The sequence below is a fragment of the Maniola hyperantus genome, chromosome 6 (assembly GCF_902806685.2).
Source record: "Maniola hyperantus chromosome 6, iAphHyp1.2, whole genome shotgun sequence".
NCBI classification, from domain to species: Eukaryota; Metazoa; Arthropoda; class Insecta; order Lepidoptera; family Nymphalidae; genus Maniola; species Maniola hyperantus.
This window is the reverse complement of record NC_048541.1, coordinates 8139298-8165800: the sequence shown is the minus strand read 5'-3', so window position 1 is coordinate 8165800 and position 26503 is coordinate 8139298. Positions and strand designations below refer to the sequence as shown.

At 36.5% G+C, this 26503-nt stretch overlaps 2 protein-coding genes across 14 annotated transcripts in view; one reads left to right on the top strand and one right to left on the bottom strand.

Annotated features, from left to right (window-relative positions):
• Rab3-GEF (Rab3 GDP-GTP exchange factor) overlaps window positions 1-3360 on the top strand; it is a 43783-nt gene extending 40423 nt beyond the window's left edge. For all 8 annotated transcript variants that reach the window (XM_069498987.1, XM_069498985.1, XM_069498984.1 and 5 more), the window contains one exon: window positions 610-3360. In XM_069498987.1, coding sequence (XP_069355088.1) covers window positions 610-784 — 175 coding nt within the window. In that variant the 3' untranslated portion in view covers window positions 785-3360. The remainder of the gene's footprint in view (window positions 1-609) is intronic.
• An 862-nt stretch (window positions 3361-4222) lies between these two features.
• ocm (over compensating males) lies at window positions 4223-26370 on the bottom strand. Of its 6 annotated transcripts, none has more exons than XM_069498991.1 (7): window positions 26111-26370; window positions 25434-25703; window positions 17111-17233; window positions 12363-16629; window positions 10668-10788; window positions 7595-7732; window positions 4223-7216 (listed from the first exon to the last, which is right to left on the bottom strand). In XM_069498991.1, the coding sequence occupies exons 4-7, from the start codon at window positions 16613-16615 to the stop codon at window positions 7031-7033; spliced, it is 4698 nt and encodes a 1565-aa protein (XP_069355092.1). In that variant the 5' UTR covers window positions 16616-16629; window positions 17111-17233; window positions 25434-25703; window positions 26111-26370; the 3' UTR covers window positions 4223-7030. The 6 variants fall into 6 exon arrangements, with proteins under 6 accessions (XP_069355092.1, XP_069355094.1, XP_069355095.1 ...); XM_069498993.1 differs by having other exon boundaries at window positions 17111-17228; XM_069498994.1 differs by lacking the exons at window positions 25434-25703; window positions 26111-26370 and adding an exon at window positions 22665-23174.
• Between the last annotated feature and the right edge of the window lie 133 nt (window positions 26371-26503).

The following is a 26503-nucleotide window of genomic DNA, read 5'->3' as shown; positions in this document are numbered from 1 at the left end:
AGAGAGACAGCAAATGAACTGTCGCATTGCTACTGCTGTCGCTACTGCACCGTTTTACGTAATCACGCGCCGGTCACAAAAATGGTCTGAAACTGACAACTGTGATAACGCCCATTTCCTTATTTTTGCTACCACATGCTAGGGTGCTTTTTTCATGTATGCCCCCCTGTCTAATTCAGCTAGATACCTATCAACCGATAGACGTCCACTGCTGGACATAGGTTTCTTGTAGGGACTTTCACACGCCGCGGTCTTGCGCCGCCTGAATCCATCGGCTCCCTTCGACTCGTTTGTCCATCTAATGGGTTTTTAACGCTGCGCTTTACGGTGCGAGGTCGCCATTCTAGCAACGTCTATCGGTTTTTCGAACTGTGTGCCCTGCCTATTGCCCACTTCAGCTTCGCAATCCGTTGAACAATGATTCTCCTACGGATGTATACTTTTTTACAAATTTATGTGCACAATAAATAAACTTACTAACTTACTTACTCCTCATTTCTGATTGAATCACATAGAGAAACTGCAAGCATAGTTCTCGCATCGCACACGAAGAGTATTTCAATTAATTACAATGAATAAGTAAAAAGATATTTGTTATTGGTATTCCAGAGGCTCGACAACGCCCAGCCCGGTGCGGCGCGGCGGCCTGGCACGGCAGGGCTCTGTGCCGGCGCCGCCGCTCGCGCCCTTCGCGCCCGCCAACCCCTTCACCGCCGCGCGCCACGCCGAGTTCGTCATCCCGCAGCGCGGCACCGCGCGCCGCCCCTCCACCGATCGCAGTTAAATATATAAGGAGGACCGCCAACATTGTATGATTCCCGCCGATTCTACTATCCAGTCCACATGCTGAGCTGAACTCTGACAGCTCCAGTTAACAACACTAATTATATGAAAATAATGTTGGTAACATTGTAGTTTTTGCAATTCCCGAGCGCGCGTGAACTGTACGCGGTTACGTCTTGCACATTGCGTAAGTGTGCGTGCCTGTCGTACCAATCAGTCGCGAGCAAGCGCTCGCAAACGCACACAATAATTACTTTACCTATACCTACCGCACCGATCCGACTTAAACACAAGCATGAACCACGCCCACTCGTGAAATGCAAGAACACCATTGTTTAACCGCACTTTGGATGCGAATTTGTATCATACGTAAACATATGAATACTGGTCGGGAAGGGTCCCAAGCCGCTGTCTAAAAAAACCCTTCGTGTGCGAATCCGACTCGCACTTGATCGGTTTTCTCCGTCAAATATACAGTGTCCGGGTGATATCGCATTCGTGAAGTCCTCTTCGCTGCGTGATGAATAATAATCTGTATCTTCAAGACAATTCTCTCTAACTAATCTCTTCTGACTCGCGGCGTCATCGCTATCGTAGATTACAAACATTGTGTCTGTTAGCTAAGTTAATCAATTTTTCTACATCCATTTTGTATATTTAACGCACGAAAATGTGTTTAAAAATTGCAACAAGCTCGGATTGTTTTCGGACGTTCGGAACTAAACGTACGACTCTCGCACCCAGTCTGCGCGCTATCATAGTACCTACTTGGAAGGTCAGGATTGTTCATGCGTGTTTGTTACGTACGAGTGTGTACGAGTCAAATTAGTACAAAACGCATCTAAAGTGCGGTCAGCCGACTACTCCGATGCACTTGAACGGATTTAAAAAAAGTAATATTTTACTTTTTTTTTACATGCGATTCTCGCGCAGTAGTCGAAACATGTCGTCCCATGAACAAATCGCGATTTGACAACCGAAAACAGCAGATGTCAAGTTTTGGTTGAGTAGCTGCAAACTATAAAATATTGACAGAAAATTTACAGAATCAGAGACTGGTCCTGGAATCAATAACGACTGTACGTCTCAAAAGGTATAGTCGGGACAAAATGAGAACTCGCACGCCATTTTAACTCTATGTGACAACTGTCATCTCAAAAGTACGGTTCATCTTTAAAATAAGGTCTAAAATCATACTTTTGACATGAGAACTTGTTTTAATGTTGCTAGGCTATTGCTATTGTGTCGGCTAATTTCATATCACAGTGTAAAAAATGTATTTTTTTTGTAAGGTACCTAATTATTTATAGTGGCGTCCAGGACAGTTTTCTGGACTTATTGTACAGTAAAATCATGTTAGAGCGCGATCTCATCAGCAGACCAAACAAATGGGTGAACAGACTTCTGTCGCTACTTTTGAAAGTATTCTCGACTGATTGCTATTGAGCTGTAGGCGGACAATTGGCGGCTGACTGACTGATATAACGCGCTATAATATTTTCAATAAAGCTATCTCACGCAGCTTAGCTGCGTTACCTACGCCGTTTGCGCCAAATTGCTAGCAAACTAATTTTAATCAGTCAGCGTCTTTATTCACTCAACATCCTGAGAGTAACTGCGAACAGTTGAAAGTCAGCTGTAGAAATACGTCTAATGAGATCGTGCTCATATTCTTACCCTGACAATAATATTATGTATGCAGTCAGTATTAGTCACCTTATCCGACCGCACCTCAAGCTAAATAAATAAATATATTTCTGAAACAAATGTACAGTGAAACTCCATTTTTCATTTATCCTCACATAATTACTGCAGGATCAGAATTGAGAAGTTGGGACTTGGAGTTCAATAATGAAGTCATTGTTTAGTACCTACAACAAAATTTTCAAAAAAAAAACCAACTTCAATAACCACAAACACTAAAAAGTAAAAATAATAATAATTTATTACCCAATATATTATGTATAAGATAAGATAAGATAAGTTTATTAATTGCAAAAATTGTATGTACATAGGGTCTTAAAAATATAAAAGTCCAATTACAATCTGCCATCAATGGCACGCAATTATATACAAGAGTTATTGTAGTTCTATAGTAATATTTATTGGAGCAGTTGCCATTAGCCGCACGAACCGTCTATCTACTCTTTATATTGTTTTGTGACTCCACATTGGCACAGACTCTAAAATATATTACTATAGAACTTCAATAACTCTTGTAGGTATCCAAAATATATCGGGTAATAAATTATTTTTTACTTTTTAGTGTTTGTGGTTATTGAAGTTGGTTTTTTTGAATTTTTTTTTTATTTCACAATTTTTAGTGGTCCCATTGTACTAAAATATGATATGCCTTGTTAAAAACCTACTGTTTACAAAGCTATTACACTGATCGCGAGCAATTTCCTCTTATCCATTGAGGAGTTCCGTTCTCCATCTCCAAAGATATTCATCAGATCTTTACTAAATTAAAATGGGACCACCTTTGAAGTATGCCCTATTAAACAAAAAAAGAATCATCTAAATCGGTTCATAATTGACGGAGTAATCGCGTAACAAACATACAAAAAAAAAACAGACGAATTGAGAACCTCCTCCTTTTTTTGAAGTCTGTTAAAATCGTTCCTGAATTTCCATCAACCCGGCAACGGCAACCCTACAGCATCCTGAGTACGAAGTTCGCCGGGGCAACCATAGATTGGTCTCGCTCCATGTCTCATTCCGCTCTACTTAGTACCTATACATTCTGTCAAGAAAGTATCGGGAATAGATGATTCGTTTATGGTTCCAAATTCAATTTTTTTTTTTGTGTTAAGCTCAACCACAGAATAATAGTGGCTCAACTGTTTTTCTTTTTGGCGCGGAGTTTGAGTAGCATCTGTTTTAGTCTTTAGATAAAATACAGTGCTGTTTTAGTTAGATCATAATATCTAGTGTGTATTGCGAATTTCATAATGGACAAAAACATGGACCAAAGAGTTTTGCATCGCTAATGGAATTTCGTGTTCGGAGTCCCTAAAAATGTTTCTGACATGTATGTGAATGTAAATGAGAGCAAATTCGACGAAAAAGGCCAGATTTGTGGAAAGAAAATTCTTGGATTTTGCACCACGATAATGCGCCTTCGCACAAGGCCATCATTGTGAACGAATTTTTGATCAAAAACTCGACAAATACCATCGAGCAACCACCTTATTCACCAGATATGGCTCCAGCCGATTTTTTTCTTTTTCCTAAATTCAAATTACCACTTCGTGGCACCCGTTTTCATTCTGTAGAAGAAAAGAAAAATTCATAAAATAGAACTCGCGGAGAGAACTCAATTCCGGAAAAAGCGTTTAAAAAATGTTTTGTTGATTGGATTATTCGTTGGCGTAAGTGTATCGCTTCCGAAGGAGCATACTTTGAAGGTGATAAAATAAATTTGGATAAATACAAGTTTTCATAAATGTAACGTTTTATTTTCACAAAGCCTTAAAATAACTGATATTAAAATTAATATTCACTCTGCCTTGATGGAACAAAACAAACTGCACTTATCACAGATTAATATCCTGCCAGTAACAAAATAAAATAACTTTACAGGAGCTTTTACTAGTTCACTCTGAAAACACTGTCATCAAAGCGGGCTCGAATAACTTTTTCTGTCGGAGCAACTTAAGTCCCGCAAATAGGCTACTTGACAATTTTTTTAAGTTGGTCTTAAATGGTTAATATTTGTCCTATTATATCAAAAAAATTAACACTATATTTTTTTGCGCCCTAAAAACCGTAAAACTTTAATTTAAAAAAATATTTTTCTTAGACAGGTGAAAACACTGTCGGCCATGTTTGGCCGATAGATTATCTGTGCTCTGACGTCATGCATTTGTAAAAAACAGTATAACCACAGGGTTATATAATAGGACAAATATTAACCATTTAAGACCAACTTAAAAAAATTGTCAAGTAGCCTATTGTTATGGCGCTGGAACCATGTCTCATTAACATCGAAATGACGTCATTTTGACGTCAGCCGAAATAAAAATATATCATCAGCTCGAAACTTCAGTCTAGTGCTGACGTCACTAAAATAGCGCCCACGCGCATTAGCAATTTGCGGGACTTATACAGCGCGACAAGGCTCTTTTGGCTCGTGGTCAAAATCGGAACTAACGCCGCCACTTGTGAAGTGTCACGCTGTTCTCTTGTATGCCGTGTTGCTAAGTAAAAAAATCTAAAATTTACTGTTTTTGTTAAATAATAGAGCCCATTCCATATAGATAACATCACAATATAACTACAGGCTACAGCACAAATGTGTCTGCATCTTATAGCTATATTTAGCACTAGGTAAATATAGTATTTGAGCAGATAAACATGATAAGTTGCAAATCCATCCATACTATTTGTCTATAATGGTTTTTATTGTATTCGTACTCGATTTGGAAACAGAGACGGCTTTCCCAATTTCTCATTCAGTTAGAATAGACAAAACTTACTCGATTTTCGACATTGACATTTTCAATATATTCCGTAAAATTGAGATTTTACCTATTTTCTGGCAACCTTTATTGCACAACTACGCCCCCCCCCCCCCTGTCAATGTCATTTAAGTGCCAAAAGAGCCTTGTCGTACTGTAGACGGCTATTGGTCTATGACGGCTCAATAGTATCATTTGACATGTCAAATTACAATAAAATCTGTGAAGTGGCCGTCTTGAAAATAACCCACTTCCGTTGACCGATTTTGGTAGACTTCGTGTCGATGAGTACCTACCTATAGTACGCGACACGTTGAAGGGGCGTACCCCCGCCTTTAGTAGGCCATATGTTTTTAATAGACTTTTGCTTTGTGCCGAAAACATGTAAGTATAGTGCGACAAGGCTCTTTTGGCACATGGCGAAAATCGGAATTAGCGTTGCCGTCAAGAGACAAGACGTGTCCCCATTGTTCTTGTTTGAATAGTCTAAGCCTTTGTTCTACAACTAACGCCCACTGTCAATGTCATTCAAGTGACAAAAGAGCCTTGTCGCACTGTACTACCCGTATACCTAAACTATGTAGGTAAGTAGTAAATTTTTTCAGTAATATTAAAATTATAAATTAACAGTCTTTATTATTAGCTAAAGTAACTTAAGAGAACTATTTAACCAAACCATACAATATCGTATATATAACGAAGCTTAAAAAAATTTGCTTGTCTCGTATTAGGGATGATTTATGCCAACACGTGGCACGGCCCGCGCCCGCCACGTGATGGCATAAATCATCCCTTACTCGTGATGTTAACAGACATAATATCATAGCTGTGATCAGAGTAAAAACGTAACAAAGCAATTAATTATTGGCACGTTTCTGGTTTTGTTGCTACGCTGTCGTACTTACTAAAATATTCGTGAAAGTATATAACTACCTAATGTAAAGTAATCATACAAATCTACAGCTTTCCAATTTCCACTTTACGATTTGATTCCAACGAGTTTAATTGGAAATTGTCCCTCAACTAATATATGAAAGTAAAATTTAAGCACATATTTCTAATTATCTTATATATAAACTTCACTATGTTACATAAAAAGTAGTATTCTAAAAAAGATACCCTACGTGTCGTGGGTTCCAGTAAAATGATTAGTTTTTAAATTAAAAATAATTCGCAGATATGCTTCTAATCTTCACTAATCAAGTTCAAGTTTCAACATCAATAGGCTATGTAGGTAAGTATTCTTATCTTAGCACTTAACACACCGTAAGGGCAAAATTACTTACTGGCCAATAAACAGGTTAGGTATCTTTTTCAGAAGATATTTTTTGACAGGATTCTTACAGATATCTAAGATGTACTATAACGTACATTAGACAACATAATACGGCCCGAGAAGTAGTAGATGTATATTGTATAAAAAAAAAAAAAATTGTTTCTTTACCTTCCCTAAATATGATAAATTACCCAGTCCTGCCAGTCGAATCATTAAGCAATGATGTTCAAAAGTTCACATACCTTTTTTTGACAAGTCTAGTTCACCATGATAGGTAACGTATAGACCGTTCACTATAACTTGTATCCTGCCATGCTTAACTTACGGTTTGTTATTGTGATTTGCAATGGTGCCAACATGACGTCCGAGAACATGCCGGGAACAAGTTATAGTTATAGTCTATAGAAAAAGAGTATGAGAAAAACTAACTTTAGCTTTTAAGGCGCAATTCTTCTTTTCCCACAACAGCAATTCAGCGACTCAACTGCTTAGCTTTTCAGACCTACCCCTAGTCTTCAGTGTTGAATATAATGCAGTTCAATTTCTCAGTCAATTCTTTCCGCAGCTCTTCAGATGTTTCTGAAAAAGACTCTAGTATTTGTCCTCTTCTGGATATAGTTTCATCCCAAAGAAAAGAACTTTCGTCTTCCAGGGTTTTGCTGGTTTCTTCAAGATCGTTCATAATTTTAGTCTTCTGGAATAAAAACACACATTTTATTCTTGGATTTTTTTTTAATTTTTACTTTTCATTTAAATTATAACCATACTTATAACAATATAAATGCGAAAGTGTGTTTGTTTGCTGGTTTGTCCTAATTACGCCGCAACAGAGCAACGGATCAACGTGATTTTAAAACATGAGTATAGTTAAAGATCTGAAGGTGACTACTTTAGACGCGGGCATCAGCTAGCAATATATTTCTTTAAAATATGTATACACTTGCTAGCTAAAGCTAGAATGTGTCACAGCGAACGCGATCAAAATAACAAATATCACTTTCGCTGTGACATATTATATTATCTAGCATTACGTGTTAGCATGGATACGGGAGTAGATGTAATGGCTACTAACTTGTTCAAGCGATTCTTTCTCCAAACTCTCTTTATTTTCTTCCGAAAACTCGCTGCATTGTGTAGACTCCACGTTCTTTAAAGAATCTAGTGACGTTATTACGTCACACTTATGTCGTAAACCTTTTTTGGTTAAAATCTGTAAAATACAATAAAGAAATTATTAATTATCTCGTTTGGTGGGTATGCAAGATTTACAGATTTAAAGCAAGCTTGATTGATATGACAAGTACCAAACCAGGTGGTCCCCTACAACCTGGCCTGATATAGGTAGCTATCGGTTGTACGAACTATGTGCCCTGCCAATTGCCACTTCAGCTTCGCAACCCGTTGAGCTATGTCGGTTACTCTAGTTCTCCTACGGATCTCCTCATTTCTGATTTGATCACGTAGAGAAACTCCAAGCATAGCTCTCTCCATCGCCCGCTGAGTGACTCTGAGCTTTCTTATGAGGCCCATAGTTAGCGGCCATGTCTCGGATCCATATGTCATCACTGGCAACACGCACTGTTCGAAGACTTTGGTCTTCAAGCACTGAGGAATTTTGGACAAGAAGACATCTCGAAAGTCGAAGCTTCCTGAACGCTGCCCAACCGAGTTGGATTCGGCGGTTAACCTCTTTCTCGAAATTGGACCTAGCCAACTGGATTGTGTGTCCTAGGTATATGTACTCGTCTACAATTTCGAGCTCTCAACGATTACTGGGTGGGGCCGGACATAAGCATTAGACATGATTTTCGTCTTCCTCATGTTCATTTTTAGGCCCACCTGCTGAGAAGCTCTGCTAAGGTCATGGAGCATTGTATTGAGGTCTTCCAGAGTCTCTGCAATAACGACTATGTCATCGGCAAATCGAAGGTGAGTGATGTACTCGCCGTTGATGTTAATTCCAAGTCCGTTCCAATCCAGAAGCTTAAAGATGTCCTCCAAAGCTGCGGTAAAGAGCTTCGGGGAGATTACGTCTCCCTGTCGTACTCCCCGCTGCAATTGGATTGGTCTCGAAGTCTGGTCCTGTATACGGACTGACATAGTGGCGTTTTCATACAAGCACTTCAGCGCTTGGATATACCGGTAGTCGATCCGGCATCTCCGTAAAGACCTCAACACAGCCCAAGTTTTCACCGAATCGAAGGCCTTCTCATAGTCCACAAACGCCAAGCAAAGTGGCCGATTATACTCTTCAGTCTTCTGTATAACCTGCCGCAGCGTGTGGATGTGATCTATGGTACTGAAACCTTTTCGGAATCCGGCTTGTTCGGGAGGCTGGAAGTCGTCAAACCTACGAGCGAGACGATTCGTAATGACTCTCGAAACCAACTTATAGACATGGCTCAGCAGCGAGATGGGTCTATAATTCTTCAGCAGGTTATTTTCACCCTTTTTGAAGAACAGCACCACCACGCTCCTGTTCCATGCCTCTGGCGTTACGCCCTCGTGAATGACGGAATTAAACAATCGCTGAAGGACCTTAAGTACCGGTTTTCCACCCGCTTACAGGAGTTCTGCTGTGTAATTTTTTTTTAATTTTCGTGGCGGTAGTTTTGAAATTTTTATTATTTATTGTTATAGCAGCAATAGAAATACAAATTTTGGAAAAATTTCAACTCTCTACCTTAATAGGTTCACGAGATATAGCCCACTGACAGACAGACGGACGGACGGCCGGACGGACAGCGGAGTCTTAGTTATTACTAATTCTGTTGGCACCTTTCAACTACAGGACTCTAAAGAAGTCAATTGGCTCTTTTTTGTACGCACACCACAACACGGTATTTGCCTATGTCAAAAATTAATTATTTCTCAGTGATTATTAAATAGAGGGTCTTCCAAAATACGTAAAATCTACGCTCTTCGTTAATTTTAAATGTAGGAGTAACCATTTTAAAATATTGATTAAATTAAAAAAGTACGTCAAATCATTGTGACGTCACATGCCAGCTAGTATTTCATAGAAACTCGCATACTAAGCGCGTGTTTTGACGCTTTATAAAGATATACCTACTGATTTGACTAGTTGTCAAATACCGGATTTCCCTTAAGACCATATTAGAAATTGCTGAACAGATTCGTACTGGTAGGTAAGAAGGTTCTTCAAATGTACGATAACATATTAAATTAGGTGTTTTTAGGTACACGATTTATTATTTTAGAATTTTTAAAACCTACAGAAAGACACGCGAGCACGCGTGTTTGTAAAATGAAAATGGATGTTTTCAAAAGTAAATATAATACAATTTTCAAGTTGTTTAATAAAAATTAGTACTACCTACTTAGTAGTTATGTATAGTTCATCAAAAAAATAATTATTTCGTTTTACATAGCATAATATGTGCTCGCTGTTTCGCCGCAAAAGTTGTGTGTGTTTAAAAAGGATTGTTGTCTAACTATACAAACTGCAATGTTTTTTCTTTAATTCATTAGTTTATTATTTCTTCGCAAATAGGAGAAAAGCACTATACAAGCCTCGCCCGAAATAGCCATAACCGACATCGTTTAGTTTTAAAGTCCTTCGCTTCGCCTCATCCTTCCAATATTACTGGGCCGGCAAATGCTTTATTTCTGTCCTGAATGAAGTAATGTACAAATTATCTCTCAGTACAGGCCAACAAAAACGAGATCATACTAAGATTTCCCATATGAGCATCATTGCTATTTAAAATATTTTTATATCAATTATAATAAACACAATTAGGAAGTTTCTTAGTAAATAACAAAATATGTGTGCTCAATCACGATTGTAATAAGCGAGTGATCGATAATCGATTTTTTAGTCACATCACAACACAATTTTTTTTTTAATCAGAAACTGTCAACACAGTAAACGTTAGTTTACTCCAGTGAATTATTGATTCCACTTAAGCTCACCCGCGTCCCCCGCGCCCCTGAGTCAGCCAAAAAGCGATAGAAATAACCGGCCAATTTTTGCATGCGTCTCGAGTTGAAATTGCGAGCGGGGTTCGCCGCATTCTTAATTAACACTTGTGAATCAATTTGAACGCTATCTATTAGATAAGTAAGGTTACAGACAGTTTATCAGAAGGTGGTGAAACAGGCCCTAACTACTTTTTACTTACATAATCGGGATTCAAGAATTTTGCATCGAGCTTCTCTATTGATTTAATTTCAGCTTCTGATTCTAGGACTTGCCATTGTAAATCTATATGCCTTGGCAAATATACTTTTCTCGCAAATATTCTGAAAAGAAAAAAAACATTACAAAAAACCTCCACATACTACGGCCTACCTACTCATATTTTATATGCAAAAGTGTTTGTTTAATAGTTTGTCCCGCAACGGATTCGACCACTGGAATCGACGTCGTGACCACGTGGGACCACTATAGTTTAAGACCTGGGGAGTGACACAGGCTATTTTTATCTCGAAAAATCAGTTCCCATGGGACTTTACAAGTCCTAAATCCATGCGAACTAAGTCGCAGGCATCAGTTACTAGGTACTATTATAAATGCGAAATAGTATATTTCATTACAAGTGTGGAAAGGCTGTCATTGCAAAGAGTTCCCACAAATGTCTACGTTAACAGTTGGAAGTTGGAACAAGTTGCAATGACGGTTCCGCACGTGTACTGAACGACTATTTTTAATACAGTTGCGAAAAAATGAAGCAATTTAATAAAATAATAAAAACACAATAAACTCAACTAACTTAACATTTATTTCTTATAAAAGTTATAATTCACATATACATTGAAATTGGTACAGTTATTCAAAAAAACTAGGATCGAAATTACTCATTTTGTGCAACAAACAACTAAACTCGCAAAGAAAATTTCTGAAAAATGGCGCCAACCGTAGAATATAAGCAGAGATTTTTTTTCTTCACCCATTCTGGTAGGCAAAGGGAACTATACACATGCAGCCAAGTCTTTAGTAGAAGTTTTTTATTGATATGAAATGAAAATGAAATTTAATGAGATGAAATGAAATGAAACCTAACCAAACTCATTCAATCAAATCATTAAATCTGATATTGAAACAAATTAGTAGCTTCTTTTTAGAAATATAGGTACGTATTTGCATGAATCATAAAAACTTCTATGAATTTTTGTTGTAAAAACTTCATGGTTGGTTTTTCTTTTTAATAGACATTATTTTGACAGTTGGGAAAGAGAACGCACGAGTTCGGGAAAGGTAAAAAAAAAGCACGAGTATGTAATAGCCCACATCCCGAACGCTATACGTCCCTGCAATACGCCACTTTTTGAGCAACTGTATTAAAAATGTATGTTACTTTTGCCCGGCCCATCCGCTAAACCAACTTTGATGAAGTTTTGTAAGATAGATTGCATCTTAAGGTCGAACGTAGGCTACTTTACATCCCGGAAAACAAAAGTTCCCACGAGAATTTTTAAACCTAAATATACCTACGCGGATGAAGTCGCGGTCTTCATCTAAATACGTATACTTATATGACGTTTCTTTTTTTAATTTATAGATTAGCGCTTGGCTACAATCAAACATGCTGGCAAGTGATGATGCAGCCTAAGATGGAGCTCGCTTGCTCAGAAGATGCCTATTCACTCTTGGCATGAAATTACCTATATTAAAAGTGGAAGGGAAAACTGATACCGGAAAGGAGTTCCAGATCCTAGGATCTGGAACTCCTTTCCGGAATCAGAAACCGCTAGCGGTTCGAATTAAAAAAAAGGAGGAAAATAGCTTCGTACGTGTCCGTGAAATATCGACTACGTACGTATTTAAAATTACTGTACAATATGTACATTAATTCTAATTTAAAAAGCATACTCACTGGCTAATTTTTTTCAATGCTTCACTTTCTGGATAAAATGAACTAGGCTTAAAACCCGGAAATTCGAAACTTAAGTCTCCAGAGTTCTTTGTTCCTGCTATCCAACCAAGGTTTTCAACATTTTTGCAGACTATCCAAACATTTTTAAAGGAGTTTCCTTTTGAACAGTCGCTGGGAGTTGAATTATTTTCATCATCAGAAATCACAAATATTTCTTCACTTGGTGCAGAACGAACTACCGTCGTTGCCAAAAAATTTTCAATATCTAGTGAGAGTTCATCTTTAATCTCTACAATGATGTGTTCACTTTGCTGGCCAGTATGTGGTTGTTCATAAATAGTTTCTTTTTCAAATAATCTTTTATTTATTTCTTCCGGTTTTAATATCAACATACCACTTTCAAATCTTCTGCTTTGTTCTTTGGGAATATTAATATTACTGCGCCCTTTGACTTGCGGAATAATTTCTGCGATTGGTTTCGTGCTTACAGCAGCTTTACTCATTCGCTTACAGCCTTGTTTCGTTGTGATACCTAGCTTTATTCTAGGCGACGAATACGTCTTCAGGGAGTCCTGTATTCTTCCAACATTTTGATTGATCAGTAAAGATCTATCACCTAAATTCTTTTCAGGAGATTGAATTGGTTTTAAGCACCCATTTGGTGTAAGATGATAAAATCCATTGGTCTTTCGTATTTTTATAGGTTTAACCTGTTTTCTTATAGTTTCTTTAGTGTTTCTCGGCTGAGGGACGACATTTTGAACATTAGATGCTATTTCGTTAATATTATAAACTGTAGAATCGCTGTCTAATGTCACCATTTTGTCATTGCTTAAGCAACTAGGAGTTATAAACAGTAATGGGTTATCAATGACTTTCAAATCATCAACTTTATTAGTTGTTATCCAGATACCCCTAGTACGTAATCGAGGGGTAACTGTCTCTATGATCTGCTGTTTTTTAATAGCTTCTATGCCTAATTTTTCATCCTTTTCATAAGGTCCTATAAAAACGCAACAATCTTCAGTATTTGGTATTGCATAAATACCAAATTGTGGATCCTTTTGGTCATTGGAACACTTGTGTGATGAAAGCCTAACAGTTTTACCGGAAGCTCTTGCCACATTTATAGCTTGAACAACACTGTCATATTTGACAAAAAATCCTCTCTTATAGAATTGAATTTCATTAAAATCATTTTCGACTTTCATGACAAACCATTTAGATTCACCACTACTACAATTTTGTTCAAGTAGTTCGTTACAAGATATATCCAATGTGCTATTATCAATATGGATCGGCAAATTTTCATGTGTACCATCATCAATAAGGATCGGCAAATTTTCATATGTACCGTCATCAATAATGATGGGCAAATTTTCCAGATTATAGGAGCTATAAGATGTATTCGACTGTGGACTTTGTTCTTCCGGAATGATTAACTGATCATTTGGATTTTCTTCTTGCAGTGAAACTAGATTTTCCTCTGGCAGTGAAAGTCCATTTTCATCCTGCGGTGGAACTTGATTTTCATTTACTTTTGTCACAGAACCTATTAGCTCCCAGCAATTTGCTAATCCACATAAAATACAGAAATTTTCTTTAGAATCTGTTGCATTTGTTAATAAATTTTTGATAGTTACAGGGTATTTGTCTATATCGGATAAACTTATATCACTTATATTAGTACAATTATTAAAACATGAATTGTTTATATCTACCGCCATAAATATTCGGAAAGGTTTCAGTTTGGAAATAAGAAAAAAATTTTTCCGCTCTCTGTACCTACTTAAAATAAACTCCCAAGAATATAAACCTAGTTTTCCGGATTGCGGTGGATCTAAAGAAACCTTAATTAATCCAAGCTCCGCACGTTGTTTATACTGTTTATAACTCGATTCAAGCCAAGCTACTAGTTTTGTTTTAGCAGGCAAACGTTTGGGACGCCCTTTCACATTAGAACTTTGTTCTACTACGTTACTTAACAATTCTTTTAATGTTGAAGGAGCCTCTTTTTCAGTATTTGATGTTGTTGTTGTTTTATCACTTGTCCCCTTCGGAACAGGCATAGATCCTTCAGTATTTGATATCTTCAGTATCTGATTATTATCTTTATCGTTATTTACAAAACTCTTAGCTCTTTTATTCCTATCTAAATCTTCATCATTATAAATTAAACTTATCATTCTTTTACGCAATTTTTTATCGTTCTTTTCCATTTCCGATATCTTTCTATTGGTATTGTTATAATATTCGTTATTATATTTTCTGCCGGCATAAGGTTCAACTCTAGCGCACTTTGAGTATAAGTTATTATCATAGAAATCATCTTTTTCCTTTGAAACACATTCTTCTTTATTGTAACTAATGCATCGCAAGTTTTGTCGGATTCGACGTAATCTAAATTTAATTAATTCACTTGTTGGTTCCTTGTATTCCTTTGCTTCGTCGCTTATTTCAATTATATCACTAGTATCTATCATAATTGATTTTGAATTTACATTCTCATTTTCGACTGTTGTAATTTCTGGCAAATCAGTTTCCGTCAATTTTCCTTTGCAAAAACATTTATATAAATTATGTACCATGCACCAGGGCTCCACATTTTTACAGTCTAAGTTCGGACAAACTATAGACAATACTTGAGGTATGTTGCGCTCAGTTTTTAATTGCATATTACTATAAAAATCCGCGTACTTTTTGGATGCTTTCCAATTTCTTTTATCTGACTTCAATAAAATACTTTTTTCATCTGTTACTATAACTGTTTGGTGAAATTTATGTTCCTCTCTGGCTAATGTTTGGCCTAATGTTTTATCCAAGTTGATTAAACCAGGAATGATATCGGAGCATTCATTGATATCAAATGAGTTCATATATTTGTATTTAGAAAAATCACACTTACAATTGAACATACATTCCATCAGCCCGCAGTGCCTCTTCAAATTATAAGAACATTTTAAAGAATCACAAATACATCCTAAAGTGCAGTAATCCTTTTTACAAGCACTTTTATCAGGTTCTGAGGTTTCTGAAATCGTTATAACTGTTACATCAAGTCTACGCAACTCCCCATTTCGTTTGCTTTTGTTACTTGAGTGAGTAGTTGTGTTCAAGATGTTGTCAGTCGTTGTAACTCGAGGTTCGTCTTCTCCTGTGTACATCTCATCTTGTTTTAAACTTACTTCTACGGCATTAAGAACATCTTCCATAACCTGACTAACTTCAAAGCTTATTATCGAATCGTCTCCTTTTATAGCGCTAGTTCTTAAGTTTTCATTAAGATTTCGCTGATTTACAATATCCCCACCATGTCGCATTAGAATTCTATTTTGAAAACATTTGTAGTTTAAATCAAAGGTCACACAAGAATCTCCACTGATTGTATCTTGATTTGCGATACCATTTTCATTTTTGCCGATGACCGACACAGCAAACTCAGCCCACTTTTGTGTTATTGAACCATCGTTTTGAAAAAATGATTTATTAATAAACGTATCAATTACAGGTGCTATTGGTTTGCCATAGGAAGTTTGAACTTCTAAACCAGTCTTTGGTAAACTAACTAATTCCAGTTCACCACACTGATATTTCTGATACGAATCGTCTAAATATTTTTTCTTCGTTAATGGACCTGGCTTAAATTTAATATTTAGTGAATGGTGCAACATCTGTCTTCTTTTGTTTGAAGTAGCACTTTTAGTTACAGATTTTTTCTGATTTTTAATAGATTGTTCAGCATGGTTGCACATAAACTTATGCTGACCTCCTTTGCTGCCATTTACTTGAATACATTTTCCTTTCCAAAGAATATATTGAGAAGCAAATTTATGTTCCTCGGGGTTTATATTCATTAACATTTGCCAAGCCGATTTTGATATGGGCGAGTCATTTTTTAACATGTTAGTAGCAAGTTCTTTTGTTTTTTCATCTTTGGAGAATCCATATCTTATCTTACGCAACAGAATATTTCGTTGTTTTTCTAATTCGGCTGGCAAATAACTATACACGTCCCTTTCAAAAGCATTTCGAATATCTCGGACTGTTTTGACTTTCCGGCCAGTTTTCTTCTTTGGTACATAAATCTTATCGCTTTTAGGTACGTAGTTACAGTGATCATTTGTTGTATTTATTATACTTTTTGGCAAAGGTTGAACTGGAACTATATTAAGTATATCATATAAATTGTTCTTGGATTCATTATTACATCGTGTAATGTTTGATGAAAAAATTTTACTTTCAAGCTCCATCATTAAAAAAGAAATGTCTGAAAAAATACGAATATTCTATTAATAAATGTTATTAATAATACGCGCTTAAAGTAGGTATGGTTCATTAGTCATATCTATACTAATAAAATGGAAGTGTCTTTCTGTCATTTTGAAATAACTACCTCAAATTAGGCTCATAATTGGTTCTTTGAACTGTAGGTACTGTGAATCACACGTTTTAAAATTTTTTGTCTGTCTGTTTGAATGGGCTAATCTTCGGAACGGTTGAACCTATTTTGACGGGACTTTCACAGATAAGTAGAGGATTAATCAAAGATTAACTTAGGCTACTTTTTAACCGACTTTCAAAAACGGAGTTGTGTTTTTTTACTATACCTATAGGTATACCAAAATTTCAAAGATTTCTGAACCGATTTAAGTTTTTTTAAAGTTAATTTTTAGTTCCCATCACTAATCTACATGTTTAGAGAGTCAAAGACTTCCCACGGGATTTAAAAAAGAATTTTCAATACTTACTACAGTGATTTAGGAGTTAGAAGTCTGGTGGACATTATTTACTAAATAGTGTTTTTTTCCCCTCCAAAAATGTAGGTATGTAACAAACCGATTTTCGCTTTTCATATTCAGGAGGTACCTACCCTGAAAAAAAAATTGTTTTCAATATTTAAATATACCTACACCCTACATCTGCATAGTGTAACAGCTGGTGCTGAACTTTACAGCTGTTTCTTTTTAAAATGGCTTTCACACAGACAAACAGAAATACAACCGTATCGGACGAAACTACTAAGGGTTTCTTGTTTTACTACGAAGCCCAAAAAATAGTGTGGTGTACTTTGGAGTAATGTTTAATGTAGATGCCGTAGTCGCAGTAAAACATAGTAAAAGCAGCGAATTTACAAGTTATAATTAAGGACGGTAAATTAAAAACACAACTCCTTTCAACAACTAGTAACAGCTCTCTTTTAAGAAATGTAAAGGTAAGTTGAACACTTGAAAAGAGCAACCGCCGAGTTTCTATATAAGCCGGTAAATTATTTGACGATTCAAAAGCACTTTTAAAAGTTTACTTGAATAAAATTCTGAGGTATGTACAGCCTTAAATACTAGGCTATAAACCGTACCTACAAAATGACTTCTCACGCGCTATTTTAACTTTGTGTCAATTGTCATGTCAAAAGTATGATTCAACTTACAGTCCTTATTTTAAAGGTGAATCGTATTTTTGATATGACAGTTGACCCATAGGGTAAAATGGTGCGTGAGAAGTCATTTTGTACGAACTATACCTACTCAATTTTGAAATCCAATTTCTGAAATACTTAAGAATGCGAGTCCCGCCCTCAACTTCAACTTCGAGACGCATGCTAAAATTGGCCAGTTATTTCTACTTAACTCTTTTCGATGTCTTTTTGGCTGACGCAGGGGCGCGGGGGACGCGGGTGAGCTAGGCTAGGTATGATAGAAATAAAAAAACAAGGATTTCAGAGTAAATAGGTTGTATACTTTGTTATGTTCATCGATGGACGTCATTGAGTTTGACACATAATAATTTAGAATAATTATATACCTCATTCAAAATTTAAGGATTTAGAGTTGGAGTGGCAAAATGACTGGATGACCCATAGGCTTTAAGCGTAGCGAAAAAATTCTAAGCCTATGGGATGACCATTTCCATCAACTCATAATAAAATAGGGACCCCATTGTAGCGTAGCAAGAGACAAAATATATACACTTTGGTCCCTTTTACTCCGAAAGAGAGTAGACTGAAAATTAAGGTACGCGTATATGGACGTACCTAACTTTTGTAATAAAGTAAAGACCTATTTCGTAATTAAATCTATTTCATATCAAACGTTCTCATCATAGCTTTGATTTTTTCGTCATTGAGTCACTGTTTAATTGAAAAATGTACGTTTTAGGGTTCCGTACCTCAAAAGGAAAAACGGAACCCTTATAGGATCACTTCGTTTGTGTCTGTCAAGAAACCAAACTTCCCGTTGGCCTAGAATCACGAAATTTGGCAGGAAGGTAGATCTTATAGCACACATGAGGGGAAAATCTAAAAACTGCGAATTTGTGGTTATATCACAAGGAAAAAAATTAAATGTGTTCAAGAACAAATATTGCTATTTTCAACTTTCAGAATAAGATTACTATACCAAGTGGGGTATCATATGAAAGAGCTTTACTTATAGGGTGACCATATCGTCTGAACAATATTAAAAAAATGGTAGGTAATTAAATACACAATGTAAGGGGTCTACATCGACAAACAAAGTGAAAGTCAAGTTAAATTTTAATAATTTATTTAAAGTAGGTAGGTACTACTGCTGGACTACTGATGAGGCTCTGGCAACCGACAGAAATGGCGGTATAACCATTCGAACTGGCTAGACTGGATAAATGGCACAGGCCGGTGTCGGGCAGCAGCGACACTGCACCGGTGCGACCAGTCTAGCCCTGCGATGACCAACACGCCTGCCCAGCGCGGTCATTACGAAAAAATTGTACCTAATCAAAATACACAATGTAAAAGGTCTATATCGACAAAGTGAAAGTCAAGTTAAATTTTAATAATTTATTCAAAGTATAAAGGTACTATTGTACACTTTTTGATTGGTTTGTTTGTAAGATGATGTAATGGTGATAAATGATAATTAATTAGGTAAACCTGAAACTAAAACGACGAGGGTTCCAAACGCGCCCAGGTCTGAGAAGAAACAAGAGCAAACTCAGCCGGGTATCCTTTTTATTATCACCACTTCGCAAACTGTTCAACTTATTCCCACGCTTTCTTATCATTTAAATAATTCTTTACATTGTAGTAGGATTATTCAATAAGTATACGTTTTATGAAAACTTTGAACTTGTTGAGAGACGTCTTCTGGGAGTTTATAATAAAAATGTACACAATTACCTATGAATTACTACGTTTACTTAGCCTAGAAGCGGGCATTACAACTTTACTAAGTCTATTTTTATTTCTCTTATTATTCACATTATGACAGTACTATAAGTACTAGAACCTGTACTATTTTATGTATTCTGATCTAGGTATTCGGTAGATAACTATGTACTTTACGAACATGAAAATAACCCAACGTTCGGAGTCCATTGTAGCAACGAAGTAGGAAAATAAAATATCAAAGTCCGTAAAGCAAAACTCGTGGTTACTCAGATACAATTTAGGAATTTATAAGTAGGTACGCACAGTACAGTAAACAGTCCGTCACGAGTAGCCTAGTGGACTAAGAGCCAGCGCGTGCCAGTCTTTCGTTATTTTATAAAAGCTGAAAGTTTCTCTGCGTATTGTCCACAACACAGGGAGGAACGATCAGCGACTATGACGTTTGGATCGCGATAACTTTGGGAATTAACAGGTAGGTGTAAAAAAAATTACGTCAAAGTAGGTATAATGGCTAATTATTTTTTCTTCGGAATAGTAGGTAGGTACCTATTAGAAAGCACGAAGCATTGCCCGACACATAAAGACCGGTAAGTCACGACAAATTTGCCGTCATCCCATTGTGCAAGCTAGATATTCAAAGGGAGCATTTTATACTCTTTAGCATGCTAAAACCTGGAAAGTTTTTAATGACTTTCATATGAGTGAATCCACATTCAATTATTATTTGCTAATTTTTCTAACAAACAGTATCAAGAAACAAGACACACTTAAAATGGCAGCCGCGCGCGGCGCGTCGGGCTTTGCGCACACAGAGACCATTTGGCTAATTCCGTTGTACACAATCTCTAAACTAACTAAAATGGCACGTCTAAATCTATTGCTATCTCTTTCATAATCTTGTTTGCGGAAAAGGAAGCACTAGATTTAGACCTGTTAATTTAGTTTAGTTTAGAGATTTTGTACAAGAGAATCGGCCACAATGTAGACTATACACGTATCTTCTAAATATATAAAAGAGAAATACCACTCACTCACTCACTGACTAATCACGAAATCTCAGGAACCATAAAGCCTACAAACTTGGAATTTAGAAGGTAGGTTCCTTCTAGGATGTAGGTGTAAGTTAAGAGACGGTTTTGAGAACATCCCTCCCTAAGGGGGTGAAATGGGAGATGGAAGGTTGTATGAAAGTCCTATGTTTTTGAAGTTAGAGCCGTGAAAATCGACATTTAGGTTACTTACTAGCTTTAAATACGGGCGTCCGATGGTGCCGCCAACATATTATCAGTGCCTGCTCCGATATCCGATATCGCCATCGGGGCAGACAATGTGAAAGGCAGACACATATTTCATACGTTTTGCATTTTGTTTCTCTTCTGTACTGTGTTTTGGTAATTTTTTTAATTTCTTGGTCATGAGTCATGACAGACCAGTCAGTTTTACGCTCAGCGGGAAAACTCATTTTAGCGACACCTATACACATCGAACAAAATATTTTAGTAATTCCTTCACGGTCAAGGCTATCTGTTTATGGAACGAGCTACCCTCGCAAATTCATCATGCTGAATCCCTTAGTAAATTTAAAATTGACGTCGAAGATTATTACCTATCTCTTTGCTATCATCAGTAACGGCATAGTTCATTATTTAAATCTAAATTAAACATGTAATGTATATAATATATCTGTGCAGTCTTATGTATGTCTATTACCTATATTTATTTTGTATATATTAGTGTATTAATATGTATTTTAATATTGTATTGTGGCTAATTCCGTGTACACAATTTCTAAACTAAACTAAAATGAGACAACTAAATCTATTGCTTTCCCTTTCATATTGTTGCTTGCGGAAAAGGATAGCTATTGAAAAGGATAGCACTAGATTTAGACCTGTTAATTTAGTTTAGTTTAGAGATTGTGTACAGGAGAATCAGCCCCATCATATTATGGTTTAGTTTGTTTAGCTAATAGCTGATGTCCGCGACTTCGTCCGCGTGGATTTACATTTTTCAAAATCACGCAGGAACTCTTTGATTTTCCAGGATCAAAAGTAGCCTACGTGTTAATCCAGGGTATAATCTATCTCCATTCCAAATCCGGTCAGCCGTTTTTTCGTGATTGAGTAACAAACATCCAAACATCCACACTTTCACATTTATAGTAGGATTAGTATTTAGGTTTATTGTATACACCACCTCCCCAATGTCCATTTGTTCGTTTTCTCCCTAGCGATAAGGCCGCCTTTTTGTATTTACTTTTTAAGATTTCTTTTCTGGAACCTGTAATTTGTGTTTTGTGGTGCAATAAAGAATATACATACATACCTACATACATACATTTTACTTGCCCCGATATCGTATCGTCGTGGTGCGATACCGATATCAAATCGGATTATGTAGAAACTCTCTTTAGACGGAGCGTATCTACCCGGAGCATAAAGACGAAATAATGGAAGCCGTGGCCGTACGTATCACGTAATGTCGGTTGGCTTGTCAGTTGTCACTTTTTTATTATATGTTTAACCTCAACGATGAAATAATAGTTTATATCCACGACAATCGATATTACGTACGGAATAAATAAAACATTCAACTTGATCTTTCAGAAAATATATAAAAAAGATCCTCTGGGGGCGCCACTAGTATATTATCTATGGTCACTAAATGTCTTGTATAAATTAGACCAATAAATTAACCTATGTTCCACACATTATTTTCAATATTGCGCGCTAACCTACGGTACCTACCCCATTACATAATACAGCATTGGCAGACGGGTACGAAATGTAGGTACGAAATTAAAATTCGTACTTTTTGGGTTATGCTCAAACCCTCGTATCTTCCAGTCTTATTTTCGTATCTTTTTTAAAGAGACTTAATTGTTTTGCGACTTGTTTCATGTTCTTTAAGTCGTTTTACATGAAAGTCAGTTTTATGTTAAAGTCAGGCGAAGCAGCAGCATCGTATATGTCTAGAGCTATTCGTACCTTTTCAGGGTCTCGTTTGTAGGATTTGCCGCACGGCGCGCACCATCTGACAAGAAATTACAACCGTGCCTATCGATTGCGCAGTTGCATTTCAGATTTTCAAATACCACCGGTGGTTTCTTGATTTTTATTAAATATGAATCCATATTCCATTTTCGCACATTACCTTACCTTATTATTATATTCACCTAAGTCACCAGCTATTAGAATTAAAAAATGTTATCACGTGACAATGATAAAATGGCCGCTATTTATTTTTAAGAGATAGTTTTCCATCAATTTTCATCACTGCTACCATTACACATAAGCTGCTGCCATTTGCAGAAAGCAATCGTTTGAAGAATAAATCCTACATTTTCAAGTTTATTTATTGAAAAAACTAGATAAATCAATTTGCACCCACTAATAAACACCTCCACGCTCAGACAAACACGCCACGATCTCACGTTTGACGTTCCAATTTTCATAATTTTCCAGAACTTGTACCATAGATAACCTAGAGATAACGAATAAAAAATCAATCAGGTTATGATTTGTTCAGTGTTCTTGACATAAAAAAGTTTTAGTTCACAGAGTACATTATATATACTTTTAGTTGTGTTTATAATCTGTGGTTGTAAGCACATGAATAAAGCATGCCAAAGGACTGACATCCAGGGTCGTAAAATAAATTTAAAAAAGAATAGTGCGACAAGACTTTTGGCACTAGAAAGACATTGCCAGGGGGGGGGGGGGGTCTCTTGGAGAAATAAAGGCTTAGAATAGGTAGGTACAAACGAGAACAAAGGAAACACTTGGCACTTGACATCAACGTTAGTTCCGATTTCGCCACGCGCCATGGTAGCCTTGTCGCATTGTAAACAAAACTGGTAAAAAATAATACCCTATTCACTAGGGCCTGGCTTTAACTCAATTTTAAATTCTTACCAGATTTGAGTGTAAATTCAAATTTTTAAATTTTTATCTGCTCAAAACAAAATGCTGAAAAAAATTAATGTCGATCACTTTGAATAAAATGTGACCTCAAATATCTATACCTATAACAGTACTTATCTATTTAGGCTATTTGTCTTTATTAGGTAGGTTATACAAGTTAACTGATCAGTTATTTACCTAGTCTGACTTTTTCGGTAGGCACGGTCTATGATCTTTATCGCAATTAAATACGATCTGTTTAACTACCTAACGGTAGACACACTGACACACGTAGACAATGATATTAGAAGAAAAAGAGGTAGATAGGTTACTTATATCAAATTCGATGTTTATTAATGGCACGCTGCGTCAGCGCCGAAAGACTCAACACACATAAACGCATAGATAGTATTTTAACCTCACACAACAGAGAGTAAAGGACGGTGAACTAATAACCTCAGCTTCAGTTGCGCACGAAAAAGAGACGGTTATATTTTGCACTACCTCGTCCTGCACAGAAGAGTGGAAGAAGGACGGATATATGCCTAATAATGCAAGCGTAAAAGAGACGGGACGAGACGGTATACTAGAAACTCCAAAGAAAAAAAAAAACCGTAAAGTCTTTTCGGCTAATGCCGATTTATGCCTACACTGTAGTTGTATAGTAAAATAAAAACCTTATACTGTGGTATTTAATATATTACGAACTAGCTTTTTCCCGCGGTTCCGCTCGTTTTTAGGGTTCCGTGCCCAAGGGGTGCCAACGGGACCCTATTACTAAGCCTCCGCTGTCTGTACGTCCATCTGTCAGCGGGCTGTATCTCGTAAGCCGTAATAAGTAGACAGTTGAAATTTTCACAGAATGTATTTCTATTGCCGCTATAACAAAAATAATAAAAATTAAATTAAATTAAATCCTTCCCTAAAACAGGAAATATGCACACTATTTGAATTGTCAATACTCAGAAGAAACCTATCTGTTTATTTTATATTCTTTGATCGGAAACTTTAAAATACGTACAACGATAACTTGATACGTACTTATGGCATGTGACATAAGGTCGAAATTGCAATGAGTTGCATTTTACACGAACGTGCACGAGTTTGTTATTGTTAAATAAGTGAAAAATACGAATTATATAAAAGAAATAGTTTTACTTACGAATGAAATGTGATTCCTTGACTTTTGGAAACCTTGCTTGTGTAGTTTGTGCAGAATCTCATCACACACGACGGCATTTTCGGTTGTTTTGGGAGACGAAAACAAAATACACATTACTATCAACGACGTCGTCGATAGCGCGACGACAGCGGGCGACTGAGCTCAGGTTTGCTAATTAGCTTACTTTTAACGTGCCACTTGCGGTCCGCGTATAACGTATCTACCTATTTTCTTCTAATATCATTGCACGTAGATATGATTCGGAACACATCGATCAGCTTATAAAACCTATCGAGATTAAAATATATCAAACATACCTACACGAACAAAGTCGGGAGCATTTGTGCTACCTAGTAGGTAATTAAATTCAAGGCATAAATGCAAGGCATCCACCAACCACGTTTCAACTTTCTTATTTCTTCAGCACCGACCAGAAAAATAAGTAGGTACTTCAGTAAAAACAAAATGGATGCCATGCGTGTCGGTTCAAGTCGGTTGGCTTGTCACTTTTATTTGATGTTTAACCTCAAAATTAAAATATAATATTATCCACACTAATCAATATTTATTACGTTAGGACTAAATACCTAGTAAAACGAATAAATTGTTCTTTCTGAATATTATTAATTATTGTACCTAGTTATACGTTTTTTTTTCTTTGACAGACAATAATCAAATCAACAGTCGACACATGACACCAGCAATAACACTAAATACCTTAGAGTATTTAAACGAATAGAGATGAAATATCTATGGTTTTACCGTGTACTTTTTAACACAGAAAATGGCGGCGAAAAATTGTTCCTAGTATCTGTCATAACAAAAGATTAGGTTATTTATTTACAAGAAAAACAAGTACTTACGCTCGCACAGCAAATGGCGGATTGTGCCGAAACCCTGTTTTTATAGTTATGTTGAAATGTAGTGTTGTCTCTTACACACACGAAAATTTCAATAAGCTTGAGCTAGGTAGTTTCCGATCCGCTATTTTCTATAGGACATTAGGGCAACTCTTTATATCTCTATGCTAAATACTTGAGTCTTGACTCTAGACATGTCAATATCGGGCGTGCGTAGGTACCTACGTTAGGTAGGTACCTACAATATGCATACAAAGGTCGATTCTGTAAAACCTGCAACAATCATTATTACAATCGCAATTGTAGTGATTGGCTGAATTTGCGGTATTCTTATTGCAACAATATTGTACCCAATAAGTACACGACCAATCAGAGGTGATTGTGATCGTGGCATTACAACTGTCATTCTACCGCAATCCAGCCGCTATTTCTAAAGGTGAACCGTACTTTTTAACCGACTTCTAAAAAGATGGTTCTCAATTATTGGACCCGTTTCTTTTTCTTGACATAACAGTAACCCATCGAGTAAAATGGCGCGTGAAAAGTCGTTTTGTACGGACTATACAACCCCGGGTACCTTTCATTGTGCAGTTGCATTTAAGTAAATGTTGTAAAAACAGCTGTTTTCTTGAATTTTAATTTTTTTATGTGTAGATGAAAAAATTTCGCACATTACCTACCTTTTACAAATCGTCAGTTGTTTTATTGGGATTAAAAATCGTTATCACGTGACATTATGATAAAATGGCCGCTATCTACCTATTGAAAGGATACTTTTCCATCTATTTTCATCACTGCTACGATCACACTTAAGCTGCTGCCATTTGCAGAAAGCACTCGTTTGAAGAATAAATCCTATGGTTTAAAGTTTATTTATTTAAAAAACTAGGTAAAACAAGTTAACCCACTATTAAAACACCTCCACGCCACGATCTCACGTTTGACGTTTCAATTCTGATTTTCCAGAACAAATCAGCTTGTCGCTTGTCCCATGCTTGTGTTTTGCTCTGGATTCTAGCCTTTTTGAGGCGCTATGTTTGTGCCTCAGATGAGGTAAGCCACAGTTAGCAAAT